The sequence below is a fragment of the Vombatus ursinus genome, unplaced genomic scaffold (genome assembly GCF_900497805.2).
Source record: "Vombatus ursinus unplaced genomic scaffold, bare-nosed wombat genome assembly UNPS02014805.1, whole genome shotgun sequence".
In the NCBI taxonomy this organism is placed as follows: Eukaryota; Metazoa; Chordata; class Mammalia; order Diprotodontia; family Vombatidae; genus Vombatus; species Vombatus ursinus.
Window position 1 is genome coordinate 17,482,008 of NW_020954583.1, and position 14,294 is coordinate 17,496,301.

Genomic DNA, 14,294 nt, shown 5'->3' on the forward strand with positions numbered 1-14,294 from the left:
TTTCCCAGCTAATGCTGGCCCCACCAAGAGAACTCTTCAAAAAGACACCTCGACAGATTGCCTTAATGGATGTAGGAAACATGGCCCAGTCAGTGGACATCAGTGGGCTTCAGCTAGCATTGGCTGGTAAGAAAAGAACCAGCACATAATCACTTCTTTATCGAATCTTGAAAAAATGAATTTATCTATATATTGTCCTTAAGACAAAGATCAACCTAGTTGTGTACTCAGAGCACAAATACCTTCTGTGGAAAAGAAATTCTTTAATTTTGAGTCTTTAAATCTTTCCATTTTAACAGTATATCATATGAACCCATTTTACATTTTTACTAAATCATTTGTTTTCTTAATTGCCTCAGAGGAATAGTGGATGTAATTTAAAGTCTTTCTTTGCTAATAGGAACTTTCTTCAACTGTAAGGTAACAACTTGCTGTCATAACTTGTTATTTTGCATTAGACATGTACACTTAAATCTCTCCTTTTTTCCTAATGCATTCTTTTCTCTTTAAAACAGAACATTTTACATCTTTAATGGAGTCAATAATTAATTATCATAGAAATAATATTTCTTGAGGCAACATACCAAGGTTTGGAAAGAAAATGCCTTAAAAATCTTGGAAAAATTGTTAGCAGAGTTTGTATTATGAAAATCCAGTCATTAGCCAGTTATATGAAAATACTATAAATATCAGTTACTTCAACTCATCAAGTATTTATTAAGTACCTCCTGTTTCCAAGGCACTGTTCGAGGTATTGACAGTAGGTCAACAGAATTAAGAGAAGTCACTGCCTTGAAAGGCATATTATTATAGCATTGGCACTGCTAAGTAAGCATAAGATCATTTGAGAAGGGAGGAGGAATAAGGGGAATAAAGAGAGAATAGAGGAATAAGAAAAGGCATCATCTAGAAAGTGGCACCTGAGTTGAGCTTTGAAAGAAAGTAAAAGATCTAAGATAAGAGGAAGTCTATCCCAGGCATAGGGTACAAGAGAAGGAATGCCAAGTTCAGGTTGGTCAGTTTACTTCCCTTCACACTCTACATTTTAGCCTGTTTGACATGTCAGAAAAGTACAGCAATGGGACAACAGAAGATATGTAAATGCCAAGCTAAGAAGCTTTGTGTTTATTGTAGAGTGAGTCAGGCCACTGAAAAACTTGAGCAGCAAATGACATGGTCATAAGTGATTTAGGCAAGATGATTTGGGCAGGGGAGTCAGTTTGTAGATTTCTCTACCGTGTTATTCTCTATCAAAAATTGTGATTACTTTCTTCTAGATCTTTTTGCAAATACTTATGAGCATTGCAATACAGTGTATTTAACTTTAAACGTGGGTATATTTGATATGGAAATTTACCTCAAATTAAATGATGAAATTGTACTGTAAAGATCTGATCCAGGAATTGATCTTTGAACTCTGGTCTTAGTTCTCTGTCATCTCTTCTATGCTTCTGAATTATTCACTAAGTTAAATGGATTACTTTCCTGGGAATATGACTATAGTTGAATGATAGTGTTTAAAGGGACTTTGCTCTTGAAAGAAAAAATAAGAATCATAGTATGATATGTTCACAGAGAATTCCATTATTAATAAATAATTAATAGTTGAGTTATTAATGACTCAGTAGAGGGATATATTTATCTTACTTCTCACCTATCATTTTCCCATACAGAAAGCAATTAAGTGGAGTAACATAAACTTATCACAAAAGGAAGATTGATCAAAGATAGAGTTTCTTAGAAATATTTTTTTATAATTGCCATTACTTTGTTGAATCTTATCAGATCTTCCTCCCCTGCTTCATGTCTTTCTTTTAATGTAGAGGTGCTTGTGATTGTTCAGGTTATTTGAGGTGCTGATAGATATTTGAGTGATAGCCTCGCTATTTGACAGACAGGAAGGACTATCCTGGTAGGTGAGTTATGATTAAGGCAGGGGATCTGGTCATAGGGAATAGGCTTAAGAAAAGAGAGATCATGATATGCTCAGGGGAGAACTGATTTTTGCCCCCTCCCCTTCCCCAGTATCACAGATTACCCTCTTGGGTCTGTAGCGGCAAAACAAGACAACGTGTTGCTTTTTTCCTCCTGTGTTATCTTCTCTTTATCTGAAATATTTAGCCATTTCCTCCTCCATCCTAAGGTGTCCTAGTTTTCATCTTTTTCAGCTTCTCCTTTGCCACTATTTTGATGGAGTTGACTACCTCTGTTACCAACATCATTAATGAGCAAGATGTTTATGTGAGTGGATTTCCCACCAAATAACTGAAGTTTTTTAGCATCTAAACTTTTATAGTATTTTGAAATAATTTTTTATGTAAACCTTTTTGGCATGTTAATATGTTTCTTAACTTAAACTGAATTAATTCAGCTTTAATGACAGAGTGATCATCTTGATAATTCACCTTTTGAATTGTGATGGTCCTCAGGCCTGTTAAGCAGGTGTCAGTGTCAGCCATTGCTCAAGGCAAGTACATTGATAGTAGCAGCAAATGACAAAAATCAGCCTAAGAATTTAAAGTCATTTAGTACAGGGGCTGTCTCTGTCCCCAACCTCCATATCTGCTACAGAGCTGGGAAACCAGATGAGCAAGCTTCTTAGACAGTAATGTGTAAATTAAGTGCAAATATAAGTGAGGTCCTGAAATGCTTAGGGTTCTTTTTTTTTTTTTTTTTTTCGTTCTGGGGTCTTTATGCATAAAGACTCTTGGCTAAATAATCTCTCCAAAAGTGAAGTATTACTGGGTAGGCAGTACTTGCTTCTATATATAACATTCTTCTGGATACCTTTATTCAGATCAGAATACAAATTGTTGATTGTCTATAGTACAGGCCCAATACCAGCTATCAGTTGGACATGTACTTTGATTTGTTTACCAGTAAGTGTGCCAAGTCATCACATTCTTTCATCCATTCCTCCATAACCAGAGGCATGTATGTGAGACCTGGCAAAGCATTGCCACAATTGACTTTTGAGAAATTAATCTGACAACTAGATTTTTGTATGATTTTTCAAATCCCTTCTATGACCCATATTGGCTTTTCTTTATTTGTCCAAAATTTTGTCTGTTTGGAGAATTGATCTGCTAACTTTTTATTCTCCTTGAAAAAAAGGAGTATCTGTGACCAAGAGAAGTCCTTATTTTTATCCAGACTATATATGACAAATTATTGCTCTTTAGATACAGCAAGAGATAAGTGGTGTTAGTGCCATCCTCTAGTGTTTCATCAAACTTTTAGTGCCTGTAAGTGAGAAAAAGAATCCATGGTATCAGTTTCCACAGTACTTGTTTACTGAATGACTTTTTAGGTTAACTGGATGGGGTACTTTATGTTTAAAATGGTGTTTTAAGTGAAATTACTTGCTTAATCATCTAAAATTGTTCCAAATCCTTAAGGAATTGTTTGTTGCAATTGATTTAAACTTTTATATTGCCCATTATACTATCTGATTAGGTGACCTTATTATGTAGGAATAATAGATTTCGAGGATATTACCTGACAGCAGCTGGCACAGTGAATATAGCACCAGGCCTGGAGTCAGGAAGACATAAGTTCAAATGTACCCTCAGACATTTAGATACATAGGTACCCTATGTGACCCAAGGCAAATCACTTAACCCTGTTTGCTTCAGTTTCCTCTATCTCTGAAATGAGCTGGAGAAGGAAATGGCAAACCACTCCAATATCTTTGCCAAGAAAACCCCAAATGGGGTCATGAAGAGTTGGACGCAACTGAAATGACTGAACAGCAACAGAACATATTACCCATAAACTATTGCAGTATTGCAGTTTTAAAACAGTTTTGATAATCTTTAAATACATTGGTACTTTTGATATTTTTGTTCATTTGCTTTGGTGTAATAAACTTTAGGAATCAAAGTATTTCAATAAACTCTTTCCTCCTATAATTCTTTTGACTTTCCTTTGATTTTGAATGCTAGATTACTGTTGTCTAAAGGCATACCTTTAATCCCTATAAGAGAATGATTCTGAACAGTTTGAGGCTGAGTGAATTAGTGTGTTTACACAGCTGCATATTGGCATATGCACAAACAGTTCATGGAAAGGGAAACATGTATTTTTTGGTATTGCTTTAATAGAAGCTAATAAAGGAACATAGTACATCACAATGTGTGAATTATCTCAGGGCACTTAAACTTCCTAAATATATCTTGTGATTACCATTTAATAGACTAGAAGTCAAATCTGAAACCGTTCTAATATCTTATGATTTTTAGCTTCCAGGAAAGGTTTATAGTACATCTAGCACAGCAATGAAAATGTGAATTAAAGATTGAGAAATATGGCAAGGTGCTGTAACTGAGCTTGTAGTCTTCCTTTACCTAGACTGAAGATTTCCCAATCCATTCATTTTCACAAGTGCAAAAAAGTGCAGCTGTCTGCTTTGGAGCTAGCTGCACAAAACATCTCTCTGGAGGTCTAAAATTCAGATGTATTGCAGTGGGATTGATTAGCTTCAAGCAACATTTTCCAGGCTGGTAGGCAAAAAATTTGACGTACCAATTACTTTTATTTATGAATCGTGCAATGCATGTGTTCTTAATTTTTTTCATAAAAAATGGAGGAAATACAAAGTTATGGTACTCCCAATAGGAACAACCTTTTTCCCTCGTCACACTGACCATATTAATTTTATGGGTTGGGTTTTGTCAGAAGTTACTGTCAAATATATGCTATCTACTTAGTCTATGATTTGCTAACTTGTTTTTTCTTTCCTTTTATTCTACCAGTAAGAATTATTTTAGGACAGCATTGCCCCTGTTTGCCAGTACCCTAGGAGGAACATCATCTCCTTGGAAGGCTATAAATGTTTCATTTCCTGCTCGAGCTTAGACTGTGTTCAGACTACACTATGAATAATAAACTGTTGACTTTATATTATTTAAAAGGCCTCATTTTTTTTCCCAGAACGGCAATCTGAATTACCAACACAAAGCAAGGCCAGCTTCCCCAGCATTCTCAGTGATCCAGATCCAGATTCTTCAAATTCTGGTTTTGATAGTTCTGTTGCCTCACAAATCACAGAAGCTTTAGTCAGTGGACCAAAGCCACCTATTGAAAGTATGTATATAAATTAAATTATATTCATTTTCTTGGGTTTTGCAGTACTGTTACATAAATTTCAGTGTTTCTCAAGACATGTTGTTTTAATGGCAGTAATATGAGAATAAAATGACCCTGCTGTTACAGGGATCTTGTGAAAACTAGATATGATCAAATATGAGTGTTTTATAAACCCAAATGTGTAGTTAAAGTAATCACACTTCTGTAAGAGAGCTAGGAAAAATAATGTTAACACATCACAGTCTTCTTTTTGAGTTGGTTTAGCAGGGCTTATTTGCCATGTGGTTACCCATTTTCACCACTAGACAGCAATAGCTGACAAATTCAAGATGATTTCTGGTGTTTTAGGAGGGGTAGAGGACGATTTTGTTATTTTTGTTTTTGTTTTTTTTGTTTTGTTTTTGTTTGTTTTTTGTTTAAGAAAGCTTTCTTCCAAATATTTAGGTAAATACAGTATGTAGTTAAGCCCAAACTGGTGACTAGTGATTGAAATTAAGTAGTAATAAATAGTTTTATGTCACAATGGTATTTTAAGATAACGATACTCACTCATTTATGCATGAAACTTTATATGGATAAGCTTTCAATTCCTTACAAAATTCTAGAACATAGCAGAATTTGTGAAGTTAGCTTTCTAAGAACCAGCATAGATTCTTCAGGAAGAGTTTGTTCCAGACTAACCTCATTTTAATTTTGAGAGGGTTTTTAGACATGCATGATCAATAAATCAAAAATTCATTCTAGCAAAACATATGACAATACTTTGGTTATTCTTGTTGGCTAAACAGCTATGAGTTAGATGATAATAACGTTAAGTGGATTCAGAACTGGCTGAGAGACAGGACCCAAGGAATAATGACTGTTAATAACTACCTGAAGGAAGGAGATATCTAGTGTGTCAACCCAGAGTCACAGAGGTTTTGTGACCACTGTTAACTCTGAAAATATCAGAGAGGTTATCACAACTGCAGTTAACTCTGAAAAATAAAATAAAACCAAAGAGATAACAGTTGTCATTAGCAAAATGCTTATTTTATTCCATTGGAGGACAGAAACTAGACACATGTGCTGGGGTCCCCTCTAGTAGATCTACTTTAGTGTGGGCAGATCTCAATAAATATACTAGTGGCTAACTAGTGAGCTGTAGCCCTGACATTGAGGTATAACAGCAACGGACAGGTTTGATTCATAGCAGGACTTCATGCCATGAACATGGGTACTGCAGGTGCTTGTCCGAGCTCAGACACCACGTGGTGCTGGTGTGAAACAATACTGGGATTTTGCTGTGACTGACTTCATCCAGAGGGTGAGTGCAAAGGATTGTTGTTATGCCAAGCTCAGGGCACAACTTGCTGGCTGGGCCTTATCTCTGGAAAACAGAGTGTCTCCTAATAGTAAAAAGAGGGGTGGTCTTGGCATGGAGATCCTGACAAGTAGAATGCCCCAGGGATCCTTGGCCCTGTGCTATTCAGCATTTTTATCATGGACTTGATTGAAGGCATTGATGGCATATTTACTAGATTTATATTTTATACACTATCATCTTATATCTCTGCTTCCTTTTGTGAAAAAGCTTCTTAAGAGGGTCATCTTTAATTGGTGCCTCTGCTTCCTTTCCTGTCACTCCCTTCTTAACTCTCCTTAGTATGGCTTCCGATCTCCTCCAACTGAAACTGCTCTCTCCAAAGTTGCCAGTGATATCTTTCACCCCCTTTTTAAAAATTTATGTTTTGTTTTTTTACAGTACCTTGGTTCTCTCCCCCATCTCCCCAGTGTCTTCCTCTCCCAGAGTACAATCCCATATAACAAAAGATAAATGATTATCACATCTCTTTGTCCAGCCCTAACCCTCTAGGTCTTTTAACACATCTAAAATAGAATTCATTATCTCTTTCCACAAATCATCTTCCTAACTTCCCTTTTTCTTTTGAGAGCAGTTACCCAGGCTGACAACCTAGGTGTCATTCTTGATTCCTCCATCTCTTTAACCACCAGCTCCATTTCCATTCTGTGCCAAGTCCTGTCAACTTTACTTTAATAACATGTCTCATATATACCGTGTTCTTCTCTCTGATGCAGCTACCATCTTAATTCAGGCACTCATTACTTCACACCTAGTGGTTGGTCTTCCTGCCTCAAGTCATTCCCTATTCCATTCAGTTCTCCATTCAGCTGTCAAAAATTGATCTTCATTAAGCTCAGGTCTTAATATATCATCTCCCTATTCATTATCTATCCCTCAGAAATGACATTCCATCTCCCATATCCAGATATTTTTACTAGCTGTCCTTCATTTCTGGAACTCTCTACCTCCTGGCTATCCTGGCTTTCTTCAGTTCTCAGCTAAAATCTCACCTTTGCAAGAACCCTTTTCTAGTCCTTCTTAACTTAATAGCTTCCCTCCAGTTTATCCTGTATGTCCTATTTATACGTGGTTGTTTGCATGTTGTCTCCTGAATTAGACTGTGAACTTCCTAAGAGCAAGGATTACTTTTTACCTTTATTTGTTTCCCCAGCGCTTAGCATAGTACCTGGAATGTATTTGGTATATAATAAATGCTTATTGCTTTGACTGCCTTTACACAAAGCTAAAAGGAACAGCTAACACATTAGACAGCAGAGTTGGGGTCTAGAAAGACTGACAGTCTCATAACTTGAATATAATAAGATGAAACTTAACGTGAATTAAAATAAATTCTTAGACTTAGACTTCTAAGACTTAAGAAAATTTAACCATACTAGTGTACATGGGTAATAGGAGTTCATGTAAAAAAGCTTTGGGAGTTTTAGTGAACTGCCAGTGTTGACATGGAAGTCAAAAGTAGCTATTGTTCTCTTAGGCTGCAATAATAGAGATGTGTTTATAATGTAAAAAGTGATTATTTCACTCTACGCCACTGTTGTATTCCTTAGTCCAGGGTCCATCCCTCATATTATTCCCCTTAATAAAAGGATTTGTTCTGTAAAGCTTGGACTCAGTCAAAAGGCCACACTTGGGGACCTAGAGGGCCACAAGTGGCCTCAAGGTCACAGTTTCCTCATCCCTGACATAAGCAAAGAATGACCATAATACAAATTATAATATGACAAATACCTGCAATATATCTAGAGAATTATGAGAGGTTAAGGTTGGGACAATAGAGATGGATCTGGGAAAAATTTTAATGGAGGTCATGACACTAGGTTGGACCTTGATCAAAGGCAAAGATTTCAATAGGTTGAGACATGAGAGGCAGCTCATTCTGAGCATGGCATGGAAGTGAGAGAAGTCAGAAAATGATGAATAAGAACGTATGAAGGGGAACAGTATGTTGGAGAGTTTGATTTTGGAGAAGATTATGAAATGTCAAGCTGTAAAGTTTTTATTCCATAGGCGATAGGGGCCTTTGGACAGGGCAGTGACATGATTAAATTCTTATAGTTGAAAGGTTACCCTGGTGGTGATGTAGTTGGAATAAACCTGAAGCATGGATATCACTAAGGAGGCCAGTATGATACTCTAAAAAAGGTAAAGAGAGCCAATCGGTTGTAGTAGGATAGGACAGATGCAAGAAACATTTCATAGGTGGAATTGGCAACTAATGGGGTATGTATTGGAAAGGAGAAGAAATAAAAGATGGCTGAAGCTTTGAGTCTACCTAACTGGGAGAATGTAAATACTATTTTTTTTTAAATTAACATTAAGGGGGAATAGCTTTGGGCAACAGTTTTTAACATGTTGAATTTAAGATGATAGCAAGACATTAAGGTAGAGAGATCTAGTAGGCAGTTAGAAAATATGATCTAAAAAGAAGCCAAGTCTGAAGATTTGGGGAGGCATCTGTGATAATTAAAGGTGATAATTAAAGTATATAAAGAGAGAGCAGAAGGCAAAACCTTGAGGAATGCCTGAATTTAGAAAACATTAGCCAGTGAAAGAACTATCAGAGGTAGGAGAGTGATGTCATGGAATCCAAGAGAAATGACTGTCACGAGAGGGGAAAGTGCTTAACATTGTCAAATAGATAAAAGGAGAATGAGGACTGAAAAAATCCATTGGTGGTCTTAATTTTTTTTTTCCAGTAAAACAAATAAAGCATAAAAATGCAGGTAAAGTGCCATGTTAGTTAATTTGAAAAGATATTAGAATTTTTAGGATGTTCAGATATTGTACTGTCCTAACAAATTGAAAATTACAGATTTGGGAATACTGTTACAGAATTAGCATAGTGCCTTGGAAGATAACTTGCTATGCCACTATTACAGTGTCACAATATTTAACTGTAATATGAGAGTCTTAATATAATTCGATTTATTTTTCCAACATATTTTGTTGTTTTTAGTGACTGAGTATGTTTGTTTTGTGTTTTGTGGTTCTTTTTTAAACATTCTCTTAAAACTTGGAAAGAGCCATTAGTTCATAAATGGTGGCTTTAATAAAACTTTAATAAAAAAAAAAAAAACCTGATGCCATGACTTTCAAGTGAACTGGAGGTAGGGAACTTGCAAGCGAGGGAGAGCTGTGCAAGGTCACCAGCTTCACTTTCTCCTCCAGAGCCTTCTGGGTCCATGGCAAGATATAGATCAGGATGACTGGAGATAGCCCTCATGTAGCTGATCAGTATTCACCTGGAGGAAGACCGCTGATATGCCATACATCTGTCTTCTCAGCCCTGCCCCATTCAGTAATTTTGCTAATTGAATTAAGATACACAAAGCATATTTAATGGAATATATACGAGGAATATATTGACCTGGGATAGATCCCAATATGTTGTATAATTGAATTAGGATTCAAAAAGATCTCTGTGGGGCAGCTAAGTGGCGCAGTGGATGGAGCACCAGGTCTGAAGGCAGGAGAACCTGAGTTCAGATCCGGCCTCAGACCAAACACTTGACACTTACTAGCTGTGTGACTCTGGGCAAGTCACTTAACCCCAATTGCCTAACCAAAATAAATAAATAAATAAGATCTCTGCAGATAACAATGGTTCGCAGACTACTAGAAATTTATTAGAGGAAAATATGAATTCCTGTTTCTACCTCTGATTATAAAGTTTCTGATAAATCTATCAGTGGAATAAGTGTTAAGCAAGTTGCATGTGTAAATGTAATAGTAGAATAAATGTACTTTTTTTAGGAGACCAACTTATACTTTATTCAGAAGTGAAAAAAAAAAGTCTTCATATTACAGGTCACTTTCGACCAGAATTTATCCGCCCACCACCTCCACTCCATATTTGTGAAGATGAACTTGCTTGGTTAAACCCAACAGAGCCTGATCATGCAATTCAGTGGGACAAATCCATGTGTGTTAAAAATAGCACTGGTGTTGAGATCAAACGTATAATGGCTAAAGCTTTTAAAAGTCCCTTGTCTTCTCCACAACAAACACAGGTAGGTTCAGTTGCAAGCATTTGACATCATTTTTGTTTTCTATATTTGCTGATCTGTCTTGGACTTCAGGTTTTAAACGTTTTAGATAGTGTTGGATTATAAACCAAGTAAACTTGTATTAGCACTAACTAAGCAAAGGGTACATGAAAGGCATTTAAATTCATCATAGCTCGAGCCCTTACTGTTAAAGAGAAAGTAGATATGATTACTAGCTATTTTTTCTTCTTAAAATGTTCTTTTCAAACTCATGCCATCCTAGTGTAAGATTTTCACAGGCCAGCCCCCATATTATGAATGGGAGCAATTGTGTGAGCCATCCCTAAATCACTTATTTGACCTGGGAATGATTTTTTTGTTTTAATGTTGACAGCCAAGCATTGCATTCAATTTTTTTTCTTCTCTGGGCTTCCTTCCCCCACTCTGTGAATTCAGTGACTGGCTATTACCACTCAAGCAAAGCACCAACCTAGTATAGCATTCATTTTTATGGTTTATACTTTTCTTGGAGGATGGAATAATTGACTTGTTCACTGTACTTTTGTTTTAGCCCCAAAGTCCAATTTACATTAGTAAAACTCAAGCAAAGTAGGTGATGATATTGTGAATTTTTAAGCATAAATTGCCTCAGGACATGAGATAATTCAGATTTGAGTATATTGAAAATTCAAATACATATTCTAATGCAGGCCTGCCCAACCTGCAGCCAGCAGGATTTTGGGTGGCCCGCTGCCTGCGTGTTGCACACACCTTTTCTAATGGTTTAGCTGAGGCAGGTGGAGGAGTGGCATCAAAGTCAATGAGCTAGCCTCACAACAGGAAGGACTGGGTTCAAGTCTTTTTTCTGACATACTATCCTTATAAACCTTGGCAAGTCACATAACTTCCCAGAGTCCCAAGGCAGTCCTTGAATACTAAAAGTTGAAGAACTTATCTGCATTGTTAGTTTTCTCACTGGGAAGTGTCTACAAAATAATATTACAGGTCTTGGTCAAAAAAAAAAAGATTGATTGTGAATTTTATGGGAAATAGAACAGAAGTGTGGTTTATTGGGAATGTATTTCATAAAGATGTGTTCTAGATTTATGTCTTATGTATATAAAATGATAATTTGAAGGTTATGAGTAAAGTATGACTTACTTTGTTTTCTATTTGGCTGTGTTGTAGCTCCTTGGAGAGTTAGAAAAAGATCCCAAACTCGTTTATCACATTGGCCTCTCTCCCGCAAAACTGCCTGACCTTGTGGAAAATAATCCTCTAGTTGCTATAGAAATGTTATTGAAATTAATGCAGTCAAGCCAGATAACAGAGTATTTTTCAGTCCTGGTCAACATGGATATGTCTTTACATTCAATGGAAGTTGTAAATCGGTAAGTGTTTCTTCTTAGCTAAATTGGGGCATGAATTTTCTCTGTGTATGGGTAACTCATTTTTTTTTTCTGTAGATGTTTTCTTAATGTCTTGAAGGGGAAAATCAGTACAATTATGAAGCGATTAGTTTTATTTCATAGAAGAATTAAAAGTAACTGCCTTTGTACCTTCTTAGATATAGCTCTGATTAGTGATGAAGTACTAGGCTTAGAGCCTGCAAAACTTAGGTTCAAATCCTACTGAGAGTAGCTGTAACTGGGCAGGTCACGTCTTTGTGCTTCATTCAGTCTTCTCTACCTTTTTTTTTTTTTTTTTTAACCAAGGATATGATCTGCATTTCCTGCTCACTACAGCTCCTTCAGGTATATTGATTGTAAATGCTAGCAAGTGAAAGTGTTAACCTAATACTTCAGTATTTATTGGGTTTTTTTTCTGTATTCCTAGAGCACTTAGTAAAATAGTAAAAATATTATGGCAAATAGTAAGACATTTAATAAGTGTTTATTTACCTACCAACTTGTTGAAATTCAAACACATCCTTCATTAGCAAGCCCTAATGACCCAAAAGACTTTATTTCAGACAATTGACACAGCTTCACAGAACAGAAGGAAGGCCAAAAGGAAGCACAGATAAGCTGTACAGTGTTGAAAGTTACATGCTAAAAATAAATAAATAAATAAAGAAGAAAGTTACATGGTGGATTTATTATAGAATTAAAAGGAAAATGCTATATGTAATAGATTCACAGCTTTGTGTGAAATAATCAGTTCTAAAAAGGTTTTATTTATTAATAGTTGACACCAAGTTAAGTAGGATTCTAGCTGAAGAATATGTGAATAGGCTTTCCTTACCTATATACAGTAAGCTCATGTTCAGTATGGTCAAGGAATGAAATATTCTGGTTAATGAAATTCAGAATAGCCTGGGTTCCATATTTCAAAAGCAACTATAGTAAAGACAATACCCTTCATACTGAAACACTTTTGAACATAATTTAATCTTTCTTAGACTGTACAAGAGAAAACTTAACGTGTATTAAGCCTCTTACCCTGAATTCCTTCAATAGAAAGCTCTCAGGGGTACTAATTTTCATATAGTGCCCACTTACCTGTTTACTTGAAAACGCTAACTAGATCAACCAAGAAGGTATGGTGGAATTAAGGGATTTCTCAAAAGAGGTTTGTCGTGTATGCTAATGGTCTTCCTAATTGGAATATTTGCATACCTGGATTCCTCTGGAGGTGGTACAGCAGCAGAAATAAAATGTGTAATACTGATAATCTACATATAATTTCTTTTTGGCTTTGAAATGTATTATGCATTTTAATATAGTACCTCCACTTTCCTAATTCTATTTAAGCTGTTACAAATCTGGACAAGATTCCTCACTTTTACTAGCAGCATCCCTAAAACTCCACCCAAAACATTGGTAGCAATTCAAAGGCTGGCTATATTTTGTAATCCAAACCTTATTGGTGGTTTAAAATCTAGTTTTTTTCTTTTCACACTATGTCTCTATTTAAGCATTGTTTAGAGAATAATTTTCCCTAAAACACTTATTTGCCTTTTTTGTCCCTAAATGCGAGCATGTGCAAAGACACAAATCAAGACAAAAACAAACCAACGAACTCTTAAGAGCCAAATTAAGTCCCACTTCATTCAAGCCTCTTCTAACCTACTAAGCTTTGGAACATCCCTGTCTTTTTGAACTCTTTAAGTGCTTTACTGAATTGTAACTTTTTTAGTCTGGATCTTCTTGTCAACCCATTGGCTTGGACTGGGTGGTATCTAAGGCACCTATAACTATATCCTAGATATTACAGTAAATCAGTCAACCATTTGCTTTTTATTAAATGTTGATAATGATCATAAGCCTTCAGTGGTTTTCAACTGTTTATCGTATAAATTCAGTTCTTTTCATTAAACTTTTCTAAATGCCTGTAAGGTACAAGGCAGTGTGCTAGGTACTGGAGATGCAGAGATAAAATAAATCACAGTTCCTGCCTTTTAGGAACTTATATTCTGCTGGTGGTAATGAGAACATAACATTTACCGAGAAAATACAAGATAATTTTGATAGGGCAAGGGCACAAATAACTAGTGGGTATTAGGGAAGGCTTCCTATAGGAAGTGGTACTTGAGTTGTGCCTCAAAAGAAGCTAAGAATTTTATAAGACATGGAGATAAGGAAATTTGTTCTAGGTATGTGAGATAGCTTGTACAAAGTCACACAAGTAGAAGACAGAACATCAAGTTCAGAGAATGACAAGTAGACCATTTTGGAGCATAATATATGTACTCTTCCCAGTTTAGGTATCAGCACCATATTTGTATCATAAAAAGAATTTGGTAAGACTCCTTCACCTATTTTCCCAAATAGTCTATATGGTATTGGAATAAATTGTTCTTTAAACGTTTGATAGAATTTGCTTGTAAATTCATCTGGCCCTGGAGATTTTTT

At 35.9% G+C, this 14,294-nt stretch overlaps 1 protein-coding gene across 1 annotated transcript in view; it reads left to right on the forward strand.

Moving 5' to 3' along the window:
* The window catches only part of CNOT11 (CCR4-NOT transcription complex subunit 11), a 31,180-nt gene that overhangs the window by 6,372 nt on the left and 10,514 nt on the right, over window positions 1–14,294 (forward strand). Inside the window, exons 3-6 of the mRNA XM_027874178.1 lie at window positions 9–126; window positions 4,933–5,085; window positions 10,262–10,464; window positions 11,629–11,831. Coding sequence (XP_027729979.1) covers window positions 9–126; window positions 4,933–5,085; window positions 10,262–10,464; window positions 11,629–11,831 — 677 coding nt within the window. The remainder of the gene's footprint in view (window positions 1–8; window positions 127–4,932; window positions 5,086–10,261; window positions 10,465–11,628; window positions 11,832–14,294) is intronic.